We start from the raw sequence: 19,795 nt of genomic DNA, 5'->3' as shown, positions 1-19,795 counted from the left end.
ACTGCATGGGTTTCCCAGCTGTCTTTGGTGCCCCCCACGACAGCCCTGTGAGGTGGGCCGATGCGTTAGACCAGTGTTTCTCAACCTTGGCAACTGGAAGATGTCCGGACTTCAACTCCCAGAATTCCCCAGCCAGCATGCTGGCTGGGGAATTCTGGGAGTTGAAGTCCGGACATCTTCCAGTTGCCAAGGTTGAGAAACACTGCGTTAGACAGCCTGGAGCAACGTTAAAGCAAAAAAACCCAAAAACTTCAGAGTAATCCGGGTGGCGGTTTTATTTATTTTGAGATAGAGTTTTATTAATTTCATTTGTTTTTAGGGACACGGCGGCTCAGCAGCTAAGATGCTGAGCTTGTCGATCAGAAAGGTTCGGCGGTTCGAATCCCGTTATTTGCCCCAGCTTCCACCAACCTAGCAGTTCGAAAGCATGTAAAAATGCGAGTAGGGAAATCTGGGAGACGGCTTTATTTATTTAAGATATAATTTTATTTATTTCGTTTATTTTTTTATCCCTCTTTTAATTATTTTTTTGTGGATAACCGAGCTCCTAGTGGTCCTAGCTTTCTTTCATGCTCCTCACAACAGCCCTGTGAGGTGGGCCAACGCGTTTGACAGCATGGAGCAAAGTTGCGGGTTGGCTGAAACTCGGCCCTCACGGAGGGGGAGCCTACAACTCCCATCAGCCCCTCAGCTGAGAACGGAGCTGCGAGGATGCCGGGAGCCGTAGGCCAATCCCAGCTGTGGGAGGGAGCGGCCTCGAGGCTTTCCCGCCCTTTTATAGCCACGCCCCCGGGGGCGGGGCTTCCTCTCCTAAGCGGCAGCCGGCGGGCTTTCCCCGCTGAGGCGCATCTGAGGAGAAGCGGCTCCGCTCCTTCGTCCGCGTCCCGGCGGCCGCTTTCGCCGCGCGGGGCCATGGCCGAGGCTCCTCTGCTGCCGCTCCTGCTGCTCCTCTCCGCCGGTCACGGAACCTCCGGCGCCCGTTTTCTGGGTAACGCGGAGACACGCGTCAACCCCCCCCGCTCGTGTGAATGTCCCGGGAGCCGAGATGCGCGTCACGAGCCTGCCCAATGAAGAGCGCGCGAAGAAGGCAGTTACTTGGGGGGGAGGGGGGTTTCCAGGCAGCCAACCTGGAACACCCACCCCCCCCCCTTAATAATTAGGAACTAACTGTCACAGAGGCTGGACGGGGATTGGGGGGGGGGGTCGAATAGGGTCCAACTATTGCGCAGGAGTTCTGCTGCATGAGGTAGAAACTCTAAAAGGAGGCTGGCTGGGGAGGGGTTGTATGTGTGGGGTGGGGGGGAGATGTTGGATGTATGTATTAAAAGTATTTATAAACTGCTTCCCCTCAGGAAGTACCCCTAAAGTGGATTTGGGGGTGGGGGGGGTTGGAGGGGAGGGTCGAGGCAGGTGTGCATGAGCATGCAAATGCATTACTGCAGGGAGGGATAGGAGGGGAGAGTGCATGATTGTGCAAATCCATAGGTGTGTATGTGCATAGAGGTGAGAGATTTATATTCATGATTAATCATTTGCAGGCATATACCGTGTGTGTGTGTGTGTGTGTGTGCGCGCACTTGCTTGGTTTATACATGGCATATGCATAACTGTGTTACAGATAGAATATTAGTAATGAGTTCAGTTATGTATGTCATGCCTCCCAAAATAACAATAACAGTTATAAAGTAGTTAATAATTTATGTATCATCTAAGTCTCCATTATCTATCTGTCATCTGTCTCTCCTCTCTCTTTTTTTTCTTTCGTTCTTTCTTTTTCTATCTTTTTATCTGTCCTATCTATCCATCCATCTATCTATCTATCTTTCTATCTATCTATGTATATCTATCTTTCTTTCTATCTATTTATCTATCTATCTATATCTATCATCTATATCTATCTCTATCTTTCTATCTATGTGTATCTTTCTATCTATCTATCTATCTGTCTATCTATCTATCTATCTATCCTTCCCTCCTCTCTCATTTATATCTATCCTATCTATCTACCTACCTATCTATCTATCTATCTATCTATCTATCTATCTATCTATCTATCTATCTATCATCTCTCTCTTATCTATCTATCTTTCTATCTATGTGTATCTATCTATCCCTCCTCTCTCATTTATATCTATCCTATATCTATCTACCTACCTATCTATCTATCTATCTATCTATCTATCTATCTATCTATCTATCTATCATCTCTCTCTATCTATCTATCTATGTGTATCTATATTTCTATCTATCTATATTTCTATCTATCTATCTATCTCGCTCTCTTTGTCTATCTGTCCATCCAGACTTACAAACACACTATATGCGTAGCTGTTGGATATGAGAGGAGCGGCAAATAAATTTCATCATAAATCAATAAAATAAAAAATTTGTAAGTGTCATAACTATATAAGGGCTGCTTTTTTCCTACTTCCATTCTGGGCTTCTCTATTCGGAAAGCCACTTCCATTGTATTTCAGTGGGGCTGATGCCTCTGTAAGTGGGTTAGGGTGGGGGTGGGGTGTATTATTACAGCCTTATTCTGATGTCGTATTGCAGGATTACTGTCCTTATCCCGATGACAAAAATTGCAACCTGATCCATCCAGCCTTCCCTAAGAGACACTGTAATCTGTTTTTGTAAGACTTTTTGCCTCTGCATCTGCAAGACTTTAGCTAGAAGTGCAGGTTCAAACATTAATAACTGCGGTGGTTAACTGAAGGGCAGGGAGGGGGTTGGCTACGCTCCATTGTGCTGCATTGGTGAGAAGGAAAGGGAAAAAAACCCCACATCATGAAGGCAGGATGTAGCAAAGTGTGTATTCACTCATGCAATAATCTGGTTTGCCCAGGTTGAACAAAATGGTTTTTTTAACCAAAGGAGGTTGTGATTTGATTCTCTCATCCTGACTTTAAATAGATATCTGCCAGCTGCTGCTCTTTCCAGTTGTTCAGGAGCCCTGGAAAGAGTTCATCTCGACTTCATCTTTTCTAGCTTATTTTGTTTGCTCTGGCCAACAAGCAGCAAAGGATGTTTTCTGTTTTTAACCAAGGGCTGTCACTGGATAAAGAGGGTTTTTTTGGGGGGTGGAGATTTGAATGGTTAAGACTGCAGGGATATATGTTTGTCTTGGGGAGATCGATATTTTCAACCTGACCTGAAGGAGGACTGAAGGTTTAGACATTATTTTTGTAACTGGGTGTGTAAAAGAGAAGCACAAGTTAGCAAAACGTCTTTTAAGAGCTTTCCCCTTTATGTAATGAAAAGGGTTTTGATAGATCCAGCTTAAACAGATTTGCAGTTTTTTGTTTTTCAGAAGAAACTGAAAATGTTAAGGCAGTGCTTTTTTCCTGAACATATATTATTTATACACAATTGTTATTAGGTTCCCCTTCTAGATACCTGTAACTTCACTGCCCTCTTCTAGTATCCTATGGCTGTTTTTCTCACTAAAACGGTTGCTTTCTTGATATTTTGATAAGCAAAAATATTGATTTGGCTACTTCGGGGGGGGGGGGGGGAGACACAACAACTCCGGAAATACAACTTGGCATAACATAGGTATTATGTGGCAAATTAAATACCGTAGCAGTGTACAAAGGTTGTAAGATCACAGTTGAAGGCAAGAAACAATTTTCTTCAGATAAGAATGTTTCCAGATGTGGTGTTTAAATGTGTTTGAACTGCCTGTTGTATCTGGTTAGTGGATAGAGACATTTAATAAAAATAGAAAGGGGCATAGGTGTTTTGAGTCTTAATGACTGCAAGGGGGATTTTTCAGTCATCTTCTATGACAGATGGTATAGAAAAAAAAACCTGACTTGAACCATTTCTTTTAGATTTAGCTATTGTGAAGTGAAATGAAAAAGCAATATGTGGTACAGCTAGAGGACATCTAGCTGTACAAATATACAGTTCATTGGCATAAAGTTAATCTAATGACTCAATTACTGCCACAATAGGTGCACCTGAAGGACCAGGTTGGGGACAGATTCTCCTGGATAAAATCCATCTCTCTTGTCCCCGCTAAGAGCCAAATCCCGCACATAATCAATTTTTAAAAATACAACCTAAACAAATGGTGAATTGTAATAGAATTATTTCTGAATGCAGTACGGTAATCAAGAATCACATTTTGTGAACAGGACAGCCATCTTCTGTAATCAGAACAAGTTTTATTCTTTTAAACAGTTTGAATCACTGTTTCATCATTGGAATTAAAAAATAGTTTTGTATGACTACACTTGAACCTTTGTGGTTCATCAGCTGAAAGCATAGTCTTAAGTACCAAGTCCCTCTTTAGTGGAAGAATAGGTATGGCAGGATTTTCTCTGCTTCAGTAGCTGGAAAATAGAGCTGTGCAAATCTCCCAAAACAAGTGTTCTGCAATGCGTGAACCACATCTCTTCACTGAGTTGTTCAGAATTGCTGCTAGTTATCTTCTGCACATGTGTAGCCATTGTATTTCTTTCTTTTTTTCTTTTTTGCAGCAAAAGAAATTGACTGGGCAATTTCAAGTGATTTGCATAGCCCTAGAAGTTAATTATCAATGCACATCATCTAATGTGTCTGAGAATAGCATTTTCCATTAAAGTGCCAGAATAAGTATTTAAGTAAAATATGGGTGATTCAACATGCTAGGAAATTCAAAATGGTTTCTTTGTTCTTCATTAAACAATTTTAAATAGTCTTTGAATTGTTCCATTTTAAAATATGAGCTCGCAGGCTACGTTTTGTGATATTTAATGTACAAAAATACAGTACTGTGTAATAAAAGTAACAATATTTTATGTTCCTCTCACAAAATGTTAAGCAATACAGTGTATTAACTTTGGGAGCACTTGTACACATAAATATCCCTATTCCACTCCTTGTAATATTTTCAATAGGATAGGGAGAGCAATGAATATGTCACTTTTAGTTCTCCAGAAATAAACTTTCATACACTATGTGAAATATGTTGGCAATTGCTGTGAAAGCAAATATTGAATGTTTTAAGTGGAAGAAGGGCAATACAGTGTTGCTGATACTGAAAATTACTGTCGCATAAGTTCAATACCATCACAAATGAAATCTAATAGCCTACAATACTTATAGCATGGAGCCTGAAGGCTCTTCTTGATTTACATATCTATTTACATAAATTGTCAATTTGTATTCATGCCAATAAATCTATAGACTAATCAAACTATAAATAAGTAGAAATGCATGGTTCCATATTTTCTACTTTTTTCCTCCTTAATTCTTCATCTTCAATTTACCACTAACTTCTGGGACTGGTTACTTAAACATAATATTCCCCTCCCTTCCCGTAAAACATAACTTTGAGATACAAGTCTCTATTATGATTTACATTTCCAGTGGTCATTACCATCCAGTTTAACTTTGTTGACAATTTCAAAAGCTAAATCTGTAGAATAAAAGAGTTACTCGACCTGTTCTTTTATTCCCTCTGTGTTCAAACAGAAGGGAACTGTAGCTTTTTAACTTTATGGCAAACTTCTATTGTGACAGGGCAAATTACGTGAGTTAAATATTAAATAATTTCTCTGGATTGTTTTAAAAAAGTAAAACTTCATTGTCATCTTTTGTGCAGGTACATCTGAACCTTCTTTTATTGCTAAAAGTGAAGACCGTTTATTTAAATATTTATTTGAAGACTATGAACGATGGGTTCGTCCAGTCGAGCACTTGAACGATACCATCAAAGTGAAATTTGGTCTTGCAATTTCCCAGTTGGTGGATGTGGTATGTTAGAAACTGATACATTTTAAAATTCAAACTATCTGAAGACATACAGTGGGTTGCCTGTTTTGTAGAATTTCTACCATGTTTCTGAAATATAATCTGCCCTTAATAATTATAAGCATACTTTGTACTCAAGATGTAGGAGAAATTACTTGCAAATAGCAGTAGTAGTATGATTCCAGGGCAGGTGGAGACAGGGATTTCTCTCCCACCCGCAACCTAAATAGCCACTTTGATTAGTCAGAGGACATTAAGTGAAAGTGTGATAAATAGACTATCAACATGGATTACAACTTCAGGTGAATGTTAAAAAAAGCACCTTATACCTCTGAGTCTGTAAGATACAAAAAAGATTATATGTCTTTTAACTAACTTAAAAGGTTTCCCAGTATTCCTATTAGCAATAGCAATGGTAACATTTTTGGTGCTCTTGAGTATTTGGTGCCTTACAACTATTGGATTGTTTCATAATTGTTGGACATCAGTCCCAGTGGGGAGGGGATCTCAAGTGGGAAATTAGGAGGGACCTTAAGTAAACACAATAGGGCAAGGTATGATAGCTCCTGCTTCAAATGCCTTTGAGCGTCATCTAGGCTTTCACAGGCAAAAGCTGCCAGTCCAGGGGGATTCCTGCGGAATAGGCATAGAACTATGAAGTAGCCTGTGTGAACCCTACGAGTATGGGTCTGGTAGTTCAGACTGGTGGCACATTGGAAGGCACCTGTTTAGGAGGGGGAAGCTACCAGAAGTCTTGCCAAGGTCCAGTTCAGATGCTGAAGCGCTATCTGGCTCTCACCTTCTAAAACCTTTGATTATATCTAATACATTTTTCTTCCAATAGGATGAAAAAAACCAGTTGATGACCACAAATGTTTGGCTGAAGCAAGTGAGTCCCGGTTGAAAATCTTATGCGTGGGACTCTTCATAATATTGGTGGATTGATGATTCATGCCTTTGGGTTGCATCAAAAGATAGGATCTGGATTCTCTTATCGACCCTGAATGATTTACAGTAAATAGGCAAGGGATTCAAAGCAGCGAGAATGGGTTTTCCAAAAACATTAGAATCAGAAAACATTCCTGTGCAAGACAACATGAGTTTTAGGAGCCGAGGTGGTGTGGTTAGGGTGCAGTACTGCAGGCCACTTCAACTGACTGTTATCTGCAGTTCAGCGGTTCTAATCTCACCGGCTCAGGGTTGACTCAGCCTTCCATCCTTCCGAGGTGGGTGAAATGAGGACCCAGACTGTGGGGGCAATTTGCTGACTCAATTTGCTAAAAAAATATATATATCTGTAAACCGCTTAGAGAGGGCTGAAAGCCTTATGAAGCTGTATATAAGTCTAATTAATAAATAATAAATAAATAAATCTTGTAAGTTTATCAAAAGTAACAAAATAAAAACTACAAACAAATACGATTTTGAAGCAAAGTAGCAACTTTAATAGTAACATAGTAAATGTTTCAATTGTTGCTTTGTGGGCTGTTTCAAGTTCAAGATAAAATTGAAGAAAAAAAGTCTCTATTCTTTTGCAGGAATGGGTTGATGTGAAGCTGATGTGGGATCCCGAGGACTATGCCGGAATAACATCTATCCGTGTCCCTTCAGCTTCACTATGGATTCCAGACATTGTTCTATATGATAAGTAAGCATTTCACTTTTTAAAATATATTAAAATGGCAGATTGACCATATAGACTTGGGCCCAGGAGAGTGTGAGGAAAAACCAGGCTAAAAAGACCTGGATGGATAATGAAATAAAAGGATTCAATCCCCCAAGGAAGAAGACTCATAGGATTGCAGAGAGTTCTTACCCAGAGGGAATTAAAAACCAGGAGTATTCCCCTTAATTTAATACCACTACTTGTCCTTCTGGAAAAAATGAACAAGAAGCATCAGAAAAGATGCTGAGCCTATTCCCCAGAGACTGCATTCGGAGCACTGGTAGAAGATATTTGGGTCCTCATTTGAGGATCTCATCATGTTAAGAAGTGCAGCACCTCATTAAGAAACACGGTTTTATTTTTTTACCTGTTGAAGGAGAAAGTTTTTATAGAAGGGCGGGCGTGCCTGCAAAAAAGATTCCATCCATTCCTTTCAAAAGAGGATAATTCAAAATCCTGATTTTACTTACTCATTAGCTCCTATTCATTTCATCAATTCATTAAATTAATTCTTTGAATCGTGGCTGGAGGGTGCCCTACAGGGGACATCTACATTAACTCAATTTTTATGTCTGTAAAGGATTATATACAATTTCAAAATAATTTTACCCTGGGAGAAAAGTACACTTACTGTAGCTTTTTGTGGAAAAACAATATCTTTCCACCTTTTGTAACCCTTTGCTGATATTCTTTCAGTGCAGATGGTCATTTTGAAGGGACGTCTACAAAGGCCATAGTGAAGCACGATGGCACTATTGTTTGGACCCCACCTGCAAACTTTAAAAGCTCTTGCACCATTGACGTCACTTATTTTCCATTTGACCTCCAGAACTGCTCCATGAAGTTTGGCTCGTGGACATACGATGGTTCTCAGGTGGATATAATCCTTGTGGATGAAGAAGTAGACAAAAGAGATTTCTTTGATAATGGAGAATGGGAAATAGTAACGGCAACGGGTATCAGAAGGAACAGAACTGATGGAAGCTGCTGGTACCCCTTTATTACCTACTCGTTTATAATTAGGCGCTTGCCTCTCTTTTACACTCTCTTCCTCATTGTTCCATGCATAGGGCTATCTTTCTTAACCATCCTCGTCTTCTATCTTCCCGCCTACGAAGGGGAGAAAATCTCCCTCTGCACTTCCGTTCTGGTCTCGCTCACCGTCTTCCTTCTAGTCATAGAAGAAATCATTCCCTCTTCTTCTAAAGTCATTCCTCTGATTGGCGAGTACTTGGTCTTCACCATGATTTTTGTGACGCTGTCTATAGTCATCACTGTCTTTGCTATTAACGTTCATCATCGATCCTCGTCGACGCACAACACGATGGCGCCGTGGGTCCGCAAAATATTCCTCCACAAGCTTCCCAAACTACTTTGCATGAGAAGTCACGTCGATAGGTACTCGGTGCCAAAGGAAGAAGAGACGACGGGCACCCAGGGATCCGAGGAATCTAGGAATACTTTGGAAGCAGCCTTGAATTCTGTCCGGTACATTATAAGACACATTGTCAAAGAGAACAAAGTACATGAGGTGTGTGTTCGAGTTGTGTTGCACTCAATGGCTGAGTTGAACATACCGTACTTTTTGGAGTGTAAGACTCCCCTCCCCCCCCCTTCAAAAAAAAGAAGGTGGAAATGTCGATGCGTCTTCTACACCCAATACGGCCATTTTTTGCGTCCTGAAACCCCGCCCCTCATATCCTGTTTTCCATAAAAACAGGGCACACAGAGGGTTTGGGAGGCCTGCAGAGTGCTCCTGGGGGTTTGGGAGGCCAAAATTGGGCTAGTTTTTCACAAAAGTGGGATGCACAGAGGGTTTGGGAGGCCTGCAGAATGCTTCTGGGAGCCGGGGAGGACAAAAACCTTTTTTACCCTTATTTTCCGCTTTGAAATCTTGGTGCGTCTTATACTCCAGTACATCTTATAGTCTGAAAAATACAGTAATACACGAGGTTAGGCAGTAGAACCTTAATCTTGAGCCCTTGGTGCTTTATGAGCTTGGTTGTTTGCTTGCGGACATTTCATTACCCAACTAGGTAGCATCATCAGTGCTCTAATGATGTTGACAGTGATAATCTCATATTGATGATGTAACCTAGCTGGGCCATGAAATGTCTGTAAGAAAACAACCAAACTCAGAGAACATCAAGGAATCCACAGTTCAACCCCGAGCTACAGGAAGGAAGAACCTTAATTATTTGGTTGATTTTAGATGCTGTACTGGTTTTGGATGTCTTTGAGAGAAAAGGAAATCTTAGTTCTGTTGATGGAAACCATTCTTTCAGTAGCAACGTCGCAATATCTAAACCATTGAATAGTTTTTGTCATATCTTACTATCGTTTGAGTGATGGGTATCATATGAATAATTTGGTCTATTGTTTTGGATCAAGATAGTGAGGATTTTGGATCAATAGCATGCTAAAAAAAATAAGAGAAATGATTTCTATCTCTTAGAGTGACTCATATTTGTCTGTAATCCATTTTTCCCTAGTTTATATTAAAAAAAATATGATTCAAGCCTTAACAAGCACAAGTATTTTTAAATGGACTGGTTTTTTTTAATTCCATGATAAAATTCAGTTTCAGTAATTTATACTATTGAGTAATAAGTAAACTCTACAATAGGGAATACCTATTATAACAATGGTTTATATATTTCTGATTTGTATCCCTTCTATTTATTATTCTGTGACTTTTGTTGCCTCTGCCTGCTTTGTTATTTCTAGGGCAGTGTTTCTCAACCTTGTCAACTTGAAGATGTCTGGATTTCAACTCCCAGAATTCCCCAGCCAGGGAATTCTGGGAGTTGAAATCCAGACATCTTCAAGTTGACAAGGTTGAGAAACACTGTTCTAGGGAATTAAACTCAAGATAGAACCAAATGCTTAAGGAAAGTTACTGACTTTTTTTTCTTCTTCTTTTTTTAGGTTGTGGATGACTGGAAGTTTATAGCTCAGGTGCTTGACCGCGTGTTCCTTTGGCTGTTCTTTCTGGTTGCGGTTACTGGGTCCCTGGCTCTGTTTCTTCCTGCAATTCATAAATGGGCAAGCAAAATAGTACCACTCCATGCAGGGATTGTTAATAAATAAGTGAGTGAATAGGGGCAGAATTCCAGCAGTGTTTCTAGATATGCGAATTCCTAGATATATTTTAAGTACTTTCTAAACTAATAATGAAATGTCTGAGAATGCAATTGGGAGGGGGAAATTAATGGTGATGTTTAACCAGGAAAATTGTAAGATGGATTCCCCCCCCCCTCTTAATTATAGCCTATCTGGATGCCATCAGCATTCTTAAGATTATTTATATAACAAAAAGTATTAACACGACACTTTAACATTTAAGGTGTCTAGTATGCACATCATTGAAACTGCTGCAGCAGTGGATGCGGAGAAGTTTTGTCAGGGATCAGGGCAGGGGTCATATGCCCAGGCAATTGGTTCTTCTGGATCCAGAGACAATGAGCACACCAAGGAATAAAGAGATTTTTTTAAAGTTTTGAAACTCTGAGATTTTCACAGATGAAAAACAAAGCTTTGCACAATGGGAAGATTTCACAGCTCCTCTTCGCAAAAAAACTAAAGTTTTTTAAAAAGCACATTAGCTCAGAATGAGCTCTGAACGTCTAGACCAGGGCTGTCCAACCTTGGCAACTTTAAGACTGAACTTCAATTCCTGGAATTCCCCATCCAGCTGACTGGGGAATTCTGGGAGTTGAAGTCCACGGGTCTTAAATTAGCAAAGCTTGGACACCTCTTAGACTAATGTAAAGGAATCTCTTCTTGAATTTCTTACGAAATTGACTACGAATCTCCATCTTACGTGTGTAATGTTGTTATGTGTTATTTCCATACACCTTTACTGCTGCCATCCATGCATTTTATGCCGTACGCTAAAGAAATAAATGTGAAGGAGAAATCAAATTATGCCGCTAAACTCCTCAAAATACAACGGTCTTCCGCATTGCCTCTACTGAGAAATACAGAACGTTTTAGATTTTTTTTAGTCCGCTCATGTGACGCGTGAGTAATCCTTGTAGCAGATGAGGGCTCTCCGTCTCTTACACTTAGCATTTGATTCCCAAACTGTCACACAGAATTAAGCTCAGTTTTCCAAGGAACTGGATGGAGTGGGAAGGGTGAAAAGTGTAAGGCGGCACAGAAAGTTGTGAAATATGCAAGTACACCATGGAGTGTTTTCGACTTCCTAATGCAATTTCCCTTCTAAATAATCCCAAATTTTTTTGTGTGTTGCGATAACACAATAACAGTGAGGACAATTAACCAGTGGAACAGCTTGCCACCAGAAATTGTGGGTGCTATCCATCATTGGAGGTTTTTAAGAAGAGATTGGACAATCTCTTGTCTGAAATGGTATAGGATCTCCTGCTTGAGCAGAGGGGGCTGGACTAGAAGACCTCCAAGGTCCCTCCTAGCTCTATTCTAATTCTAACCAAAGTAGCTGAAGTCTGCTATGAATTTCTGTGAATGTAAGAAAATAAAGACACCCTCCCATGCGGCTCGACTCTCATGCAGTTTTCTTCGTAGCCTTACAGAAGCCATTCATTATTCCTTTCTTCGAAATGAACAATCAAATCATGGAATGAACAATATGCTATGTGTCAATTACACAACAGTTCCGAAATGAATGTTTGCGGTGATATGAGCTGGGATATTCATCATTATAGTTGTATTTTGTGTATAGCTGGGAATTTTTAAAATATTTTTTTTAAAAACAGATTTATTTTTAGATTTTAGAAGTGTACTAAATGCACTTTAAAGATGATAATTATAGACAATAAATTAAACTTTGCGTTTGATACTTGCTGTTTGTTAAGTTTGTAAATCCCAGGGGACTTTTTAAATTATATAATGTATTTCATTAGGAAACCATCATTTGGAAAGTGGGTTAATTAAAGATTCCTTAATATTTATCTGCATTGCTTAGGGGGTTTCATGTCTTCCTCTCAGCCTTTTTCATATAAGTAGCCGAGATTTGTTGCCTTTCGTAGAAAAATCATTCCTGTTCTTTTCCTTTGATTTAGCTTCCTTGAGACCAGAAGCTGAAAACCAATGCTCACTATCATCTTAATTTCATTTGTCTGCTGCAATGTCCCATGTTAATAAACAATTCTCCAAATCTTTATAAATGTTCCCTTTTCCTTCTAATCTACTTCTCAAAGATTTCTTTGAAGCCCTTGGCCAAATAACTCAGTTTGACTCGGTAATTTAAAATGGATATATATATATATTGATAAAAGAGAATATTCGTAGTTCAGGGTTGAAATGTGGGGTCAGGGCTAAGATAGTAATCCAATATATTTTATATACTAGTGGCTTGGTGGGTTGGTTCCTTAATTAGGCTGCTGTTTACTTTTTTTCTTAGTTAACTACCCAACTAAAATGAGAGCAAACTCCACTCCCTCTTAGCATGGATGATGTTACCAAGTTTGGTAATGAAACGCCTGCAAGAAAACAATCAAGGTCAGAAAGCACCAAGGAGCCTATGGATGTACATACGCTTCCTCTGGTTTCTTCTGTTTCTCTCTCACACAAAGGGAGCCTTTCCTCTGTTTTATCTCCATTTAAAAAAAATTAATTCTCTTGAATTTCTGGCTGAGCCGGGAATCTGGTGGATTCCAGCTGACCCCTAATTTTTAAGAAATGGCCTTTTCAAATACAGCTTCTTAGAATCTGCATACGTTCCTTTTGTCCTCTTGGTGTAGCTGTGGCAGTTTGGTTTGCAAGTCTGAAAAAAGGCCACATGAAGAGGAAATTTTAATTTGTGCAAATTATTTTGTATATCTGTGGTGAGCATCCTTGGAGCTCAGCTTGTACTAGTCCAGTTATACCTCAGTTTCAGTGGCGGGTTCCGGATCCCACTGCAACCGGTACAGTTGCAACGGGCCCCAGCGTCCTCCACATGAACGAATGCAGTGCCCTCATGCATCTTAACGTCCAGCGACGCCTCTGCAATGCTCCAGCTGCTCAGCTGAGTGCAGGAGCTGTACGCACCATACCGGAACGGTACCTGGTGCTCCAGAGAGGCTCCCGTACGCCCGTACCGGGGTGTACCGCCTGCAACCCACCACTGCTCAGTTTCCAGTCATGCTAAATATTTCCAGCTTAGGCCCTCAAGAAACTGATAGGTCTGTAGTTATCTTGGATCTGCTTGGTTTTCTCCCTGATATATTGGTGCTGCTGCTGTAATCCCCAATCCTTGTAACATAATTGTTATCTGATTTTAATATTTGGCTTATTAAAATTGCAGGGATCTGCATTTCTGTATTAATGAGACGATCTTGACTCTCATTTTACAAACTTCTGCAGAATAAATTAATGCTATTTTAAGGCTTAATCTGACAACCATAAAAATTTTCTCTCTCAAAAAATGGAAAAACCTAGACATAAAAATCCTTTGGTCTTATACAATACCTCAGAATAATACAACATCAGTTGTTTTCTATATGTCCTTCGGTATCTTTATTTTGGTACTCAAAGAAGCAGAAATAAGTAGTTCAACATCAGTGTAATGTGTTTAGACACCCCAGAAGGAGAAGAAAAAAAAAGTCATTTTTTGCTGTGTCACCTTGTTTAAACTTCATCTCTGATCAGCAGCGGTTGCAGGAACAATCCCGCTGTCCCCAAAATACACACGAGAATAAATACCCACAGGAAAATCCGATCAATTACCATGGCAACATATTTCCAGTCATCTTGAGTCTGGAAGAAATAAGCAGGAAAATTACATCAATTTTCTAATAATCTATTTTGTGCGCCTGCTATGCATATTTCAAAGCCATTGATTGTTACAGTTGTCTTTGCAGAGAGTACAATAAATAGTTTCAAAACTAGGCCTGCGGTTGAACATCTTCAAAAGGCAGACCCTCAGGTCTTCTGTCTCAAATCTATACTTGAAACTAACTGGGGGGAGAGGGGGACTTAAATGAAAAATAAGTCTTTGGCTCCTGACTTTCTTCCTTGCCTAATTTTGGTTATCTTTTTAAGCCTGAGGATGCGCTTGTTAAATATGGGAACGTAAACTATTCCGTGGAAATGGGAAGGCATTAAAATTACTGATGAACCTGTTGCCATGGAAGATAATTTGCAAAAAATACTCCTCTCTGCTTCCAAATAAATATTCAGGTGACCGGAAACTAACTTGATCTCTTGTTCACAAGGTTTGGTGAATAAGTGACTTCCCTATTTCCCCTTGGGGGAAAAAAAATCTGTTTCCTATCGTTCTTAAAAAAAAGTGTGTATTTTTTTATATTGGTTTCTACGTCTTAAGCACTGTGACCTTTTCATCTTGCAAGTCACAAATTGTACCTCTTTATTGCCTGCAGAAGATCTAAGAAGTTCCTCCGTTCTTGGATGCTTCCACAGGCACCTGGCAGAAAGTAGACATGGCCTGAGACCACACAAGACCTTAGTTGATCTGAGCAGATGTTACTTGCGTGTGGTCAGGAAGTGACCAAAATGTGGACGTTGCAGAGCTATTAGTTGACGCCAAAGTTACCCAACTTGTGGACTTCAACTCCCAGAATTCTTCAGCCAAGCTTGACTTGAGGAATTCTGGGAGTTGAAATCCACAAGTCTTAAAAGTGGCCACAGTTGGTCACCCCTGATGGACAGTATCGCCTTACTAGCAAGAGGCCTCATCAAGTACGTTGTGTGAAGTGGAAATTAAAAGACATCCATACCTCCTTGGCTCTATTCTGTAGTTTCATGTTTTCAGCGATGTATTTGATGCTGTCCATCACGTCTCTCATTTCTGGCGATATAAGCGAAGATGGAAACAATGCATCCATAGACTCAGAACTGGAGCTCTGCGTCAGGTTGCCTGTGGCCTTTGAGTGTGTTCTATGCGCGTGCAGGCAGCACATGTGTGTAAACCCTTGGCACAAGAAGCAGTCTTGACAGTACCTGCTGTCGGGTACCTGGATGAGGTTCAAAGGCGCCAGCTCTACATGGGAAGAAGCCTTCCCTTTCTCGGGTCTGCCCTCGTCTTCGTTGCTGGGGGGCCGCGTCATGAACATGACACGGGGCAGAAATCGGAGGAAAACCACCTTCACCCACTCCGGCATGGTGTGCGTCCTGGGAGTTCTGTAGTGGACATTAAGTACGAAGACGGTGATGATGATGGACAGAGTGACAAACAACATGGTGAAGAGGAGGTACTCTCCAATCAACGGGATGACCAGCGACGTGGAGGGGATGGTCTCCGTTATGACCAGGAGGAAAACCGTCAGGGATAAGAGGACCGATATGCACAGAGTAACTTTCTCGCCACAGTCCGACGGAAGGTAGAACACCAACACCGTCAAGAAGGAAATCAGGAGACACGGGATGATCAGGTTGATGGTGTAAAACAAGGGCAAGCGTCTCATGTACAAGGAATAGGTGATATCTGGGTAGATGGCTTCGCAGCAGTTGTACTTCATGTCGTGCTTGTAGCCGGGGGCTTTGATAATGGCCCACTCCCCGCTTTCCCAGTAGTCCTTCAGGTTCATGGCGGAACCGACGAGCACCAAGTCGATCTGAGCTTTGTCGTAGGTCCAAGAGCCAAATTTCATGGTGCAGTTCTGGTAGTCGAAGGGGAAGTAGGTCACGTCTATTTTGCAGGAGCTCTTAAAGATGGCCGGAGGCATCCACGTGACGTTCCCCGTGTAATTGAGCAAGGCTTTCGTTTTGTCGTCCACCTGGAAGTCTCCGATCGCACTGTCAAACACAATTGAGATAACGGGTTGAGCATCGAATAGGTTCTGGCAGTTGGGATCAAGTTATCGAAGTTGACTGAGCAAACTATCTTGGCAGAACGTAGATGGGGGAAAGGAGGAGATTCTCAGTCACCCAGATCATGATTGTCCCAAAAGTTCAACTGGGCTCTGTTTTTCCTTGAAGAGGTTTTCATCCAAGGAGCTTCTTCAGTTCTGACAGCACCTTTGGGTCAATGCTGGGCAGCACAGAAGAGGGCTCTCAAAAGTTGGTTGACTGCAGGAGTCATGCCTATCATTGCCTATCTGGTGATTGGGAATATGCTACTCATGCAATTAAGCCATGCCTCCCCTCCTCCTCCCCCCCCCTCTCTCTCTTTCTTTCTTTCCTTTTTTCCTCTCTGTCTTTCTTCCTCTCCTCTCCTCCCTCTTTCTTTTTTCTTTCTCTCCCCCCTTTCTCTCCCCCCTTTCTCTCCCCCCTTTCTCTCCCCCCTTTCTCTCTCTCTCTCTCTCTCTCTCTCTCTTTCCTTTTTTCCTCTCTGTCCTCTTTTTTCCCTCTCCTCTCCTCCCTCTTTCTTTTTTCTTTCTCTCCCCCCCTTTCTCTCTCTCTCTCTCTCTTTCCTTTTTTCCTCTCTGTCCTCTTTTTTCCTCTCCTCTCCTCCCTCTTTCTTTTTTCTTTCTCTCCCCCCCTTTCTCTCTCTCTCTCTTTCTTTCTTTCCTTTTTTCCTCTGTTTCTTTTTTCCTCTCCTCCCTCTTTCTTTTTTCTTTCTCTCCCCCCTTTCTCCCGCCCCTCTCTCTCACACACACAAACACAGAATGAGAGAGAGAAAACACTCATGAAATATCAGGTGTTTCTTGGGAAAGATCCACGAAGACTAATAGTGAGATTTACCCAAGTACTCTGGCATATTTTGCTTGGAAATTTTTGCAATCATCTCTCTGGGATAGTAACATTAGCGCTTAGGTACATTACAGGGAAGAAAATTTAAGAAGAGGTCTAATTCTGTAATCTTACTTGTTATATAACATGATGTCAGGTTTCCAGATCTTATTTGATGGCACTCGGACATACTGGACGCCACCGTACTTCTCTGGATCCCACTTGAGTTTGTAATCATTCCAAATCTGGCCAAAGGAAAAAAAAAACTTGAGATTTTTTTTTCCAGGTGCACCCATTTCATCCAAAACACTAATCCTTAAGAGAGAAGAGCTTTACAGCACCTTAAGAACAAGCAAGCATCCTATAAATACTCCTTGCCTTACGACCATTCCTTTAACAATGGTTTGAAGTCACAACTGACCTGGAAAAAGTGCCTTACAACCCATCCTCAAAGTTAAACAATGGTTCACTAACCCCAACCCTTGCATGATTATAATTCAGGTACTTGATAACCAAAGACACGGCTGGCTGGGGGAATTCTGGGAGTTGAAGTCCACAGGTCTTCAAGCTCGGGCTTGAGGAAACACTCTTGCTAGCTAGACACATTTTAAGACGTGTGGACTTCAACTCTCAGGATCCCCCAGCCCCAGTTTAAGACTATAAAAGCTGAGCTGGCAAAAAGCCAGGCAGTAGACTTTGGAAAAAAAAAATCCCCAGGCTAAAGGCAGATAGAGAGCTTGTTTTTTTTTTGCTTTTTACAGGCCGTAGCATTTCTGCAAGTTGCTGCAGAGAGAAACTGGGCCAACCACACTGGGATTTCTCCTTGCAAATTATATCCACCCCCTGCCCTGGATACCACTTCAGAAAGCAGCGCTCATCTGCTTCCAAAAAGAAAAGAAGAAGAAGAGGGGGAAAAAACAGTACAAATAAGCTTGCAACAATTCATTAAGAGTTTAGCAGTTTAGGAAGAGAATTAGTTAGTACACCTAAAATAGGGACTAGGCAGGCCTTTTTTTAAAAAGTGCATCTAATTGTGAACACTTCTCTCTTTCTCTCTCTCTCTACCTTGTAGTCTTTCTGCCTTCCCTGAATGTTTGATAGAGAGAGGGGCTGTCTCTTGAACCCCAAGCAACTCATCTGCAACTTTCCTTTTCTACCGCCTGCTGCAAACTGACTCAACCTTCCAAGCAAAGGTGAGCGTGTTGTGATTTTTCTCTCCAAAAGCGTAATGCAGGCAACCTCTTGTCTTAACCAAAGACAAAGGAGACCCTCATTTTAGAGCAGGAATGTCCAAACTTGGCAACTTTTAAGACTTGTGGACTTCAAAACCCAGAATTCTACAGCCAGCTGGGGGAATTCTGGGAATTGAAGTCCACAAGTCTTAAAAGTTTCCAGGGGTATGTAAAGTTGGCAAATTTAAGACCTACGGATTTCAATGCCCAGAATTCCCCAACGAGCCAGGTCATAAAATCGGGTGTGACATGCTTCACTTAATGACTTATTGTGACTGCTTAATGACAAATTTCCTGCCCGCTATTGTAGTCCTAATACTAAGTGGAGGACTACCTGGTATTTGTTACATGCAAAAAAAATATTGACCATTAGATGTCAGCAGTGTATTAAAAGTGCATTTTCTAAAATCTGTGAATTCTTCATTCCCAAACCATCAATATCTGGAATAACTCTTTTACTTTAAAGACTATTTGGATATGCGTGTCTGAATAAGTGATTGTGCGTTGCAAAAAAAAAATGTTAAGAATCCTAACTCCTGAAAAGTTGAAATGTCTTTCTAAAACCACATTTCATTTTTCTTCTCTCTCATATTCTTTTTATACAAAATCTTATTTTCTTATTTATTACTTACATGCTTCAGCCATAAATTAGTCTCCATAATCTGGTTCACTTCATCCTGAGTGGGGGGAAAAAAACCATGTTCTGTATTTAAAAACCTGAATTATATAAAGCTCGGCTGAGCATCTGATCTAAAACAGCCAACCATTAGTACTTGAATGAGACACTCTCGGAAATTGCACTTATTGATTAAACTGCGGGGGGAAATGGGGAAAAAAATACTCAGGATGCTTAACCAGATTAAAGTTTTGAGATAAATAAAAGAAAAGGGTCTCCAGTTACTCACCACTTTGACCAGCTGAGATAAAGACACTTCAAACCAAACCATAACAGGATCGGACACATTTTCAACAGGCCTGATGATTTTGTTATAATTGGCAAACAATTCCTTATAAAGCCGATGTTCGTCATCAGAACAAAACATACCTGGAAAAAACACACCACAATTTTCCCTTGTACGGATCTGAGATTTCTGCTCTTTTGGGCGATCTAAGAAGCAATTCTATTTGTATCTGCATTTATTAGTTTGCCAAATATGTACGGGTATAAACATGGATATGAACAAAAGATATGAGTACAAATAGATGGGGACGGTAGGTCAGGGATGGTAGGCACAGCCCCTTTTATTGACCTCTTAGGAAAGAGGTGAGGTACGCGGTAAACAGTTAAAGGTTGAAGCTGTGGGGGTTTGAGGATGTAACAAGGGAGTCTGTTGCTGAAGTCATATTTTCTGCAATCGAGTTTGAAACTCAAATACCTTGAGTTTGTATCGATTGTTTGCCCGAGTGTTATTAAGGTTGAAGCCAAAGAAGTCGTTGACAGGTAAGGACTTTGTAGCAGACAATTTTGTGAACTGTGCTTAGATCGTACCTGTCATTTTGCACATGTTTGACAAACAAACCAACAAATAAATCCAATGGCATCTTTTCAGACTAATAG

General features: G+C 40.8%; 2 protein-coding genes across 2 annotated transcripts; one reads left to right on the top strand and one right to left on the bottom strand.

The window, feature by feature from the left end:
- The first annotated feature begins 5,588 nt into the window (after positions 1-5,588).
- Positions 5,589-11,728, top strand: LOC116518891 (neuronal acetylcholine receptor subunit alpha-5-like). Its single transcript, XM_032232426.1, has 5 exons — positions 5,589-5,745; positions 6,587-6,631; positions 7,281-7,390; positions 8,105-8,939; positions 10,337-11,728. The coding sequence occupies exons 2-5, from the start codon at positions 6,605-6,607 to the stop codon at positions 10,496-10,498; spliced, it is 1,134 nt and encodes a 377-aa protein (XP_032088317.1). The 5' UTR covers positions 5,589-5,745; positions 6,587-6,604; the 3' UTR covers positions 10,499-11,728.
- Positions 11,729-14,002: 2,274 nt separating this feature from the next.
- Positions 14,003-19,280, bottom strand: LOC116519257 (neuronal acetylcholine receptor subunit alpha-3-like). The gene is made up of 5 exons (XM_032233090.1): positions 19,143-19,280; positions 18,870-18,914; positions 17,141-17,250; positions 15,112-16,129; positions 14,003-14,131 (listed from the first exon to the last, which is right to left on the bottom strand). Exons 1-5 carry the CDS (start codon positions 19,278-19,280, stop codon positions 14,003-14,005), a joined length of 1,440 nt encoding a protein of 479 aa, XP_032088981.1.
- Positions 19,281-19,795: the final 515 nt, after the last annotated feature.

This window comes from Thamnophis elegans, chromosome 16 (assembly GCF_009769535.1).
Source record: "Thamnophis elegans isolate rThaEle1 chromosome 16, rThaEle1.pri, whole genome shotgun sequence".
NCBI classification, from domain to species: domain Eukaryota; kingdom Metazoa; phylum Chordata; class Lepidosauria; order Squamata; family Colubridae; genus Thamnophis; species Thamnophis elegans.
Note: the sequence above shows the minus strand (reverse complement) of the source record. Positions and strands in the feature narration are given on the sequence as shown.

Bases quoted from the DNA above. Each gene is read 5' to 3' on its own strand.
- LOC116518891 (XM_032232426.1), top strand. From the start codon at position 6,605: ATGACCACAAATGTTTGGCTGAAGCAA. The intron at 7,391-8,104 runs GTAAGCATTTCA...ATATTCTTTCAG, and splicing joins GACATTGTTCTATATGATAA to TGCAGATGGTCATTTTGAAG. The intron at 8,940-10,336 runs GTGTGTGTTCGA...TTCTTTTTTTAG, and splicing joins AAGAGAACAAAGTACATGAG to GTTGTGGATGACTGGAAGTT.
- LOC116519257 (XM_032233090.1), bottom strand. From the start codon at position 19,280: ATGTTTTGTTCTGATGACGAACATCGGCTTTATAAGGAATTGTTTGCC. The intron at 16,130-17,140 runs GTAAGATTACAG...TGTGTTTGACAG, and splicing joins GACATCATGTTATATAACAA to TGCGATCGGAGACTTCCAGG. The intron at 14,132-15,111 runs GTATGGATGTCT...TATTTCTTCCAG, and splicing joins TACAGAATAGAGCCAAGGAG to ACTCAAGATGACTGGAAATA.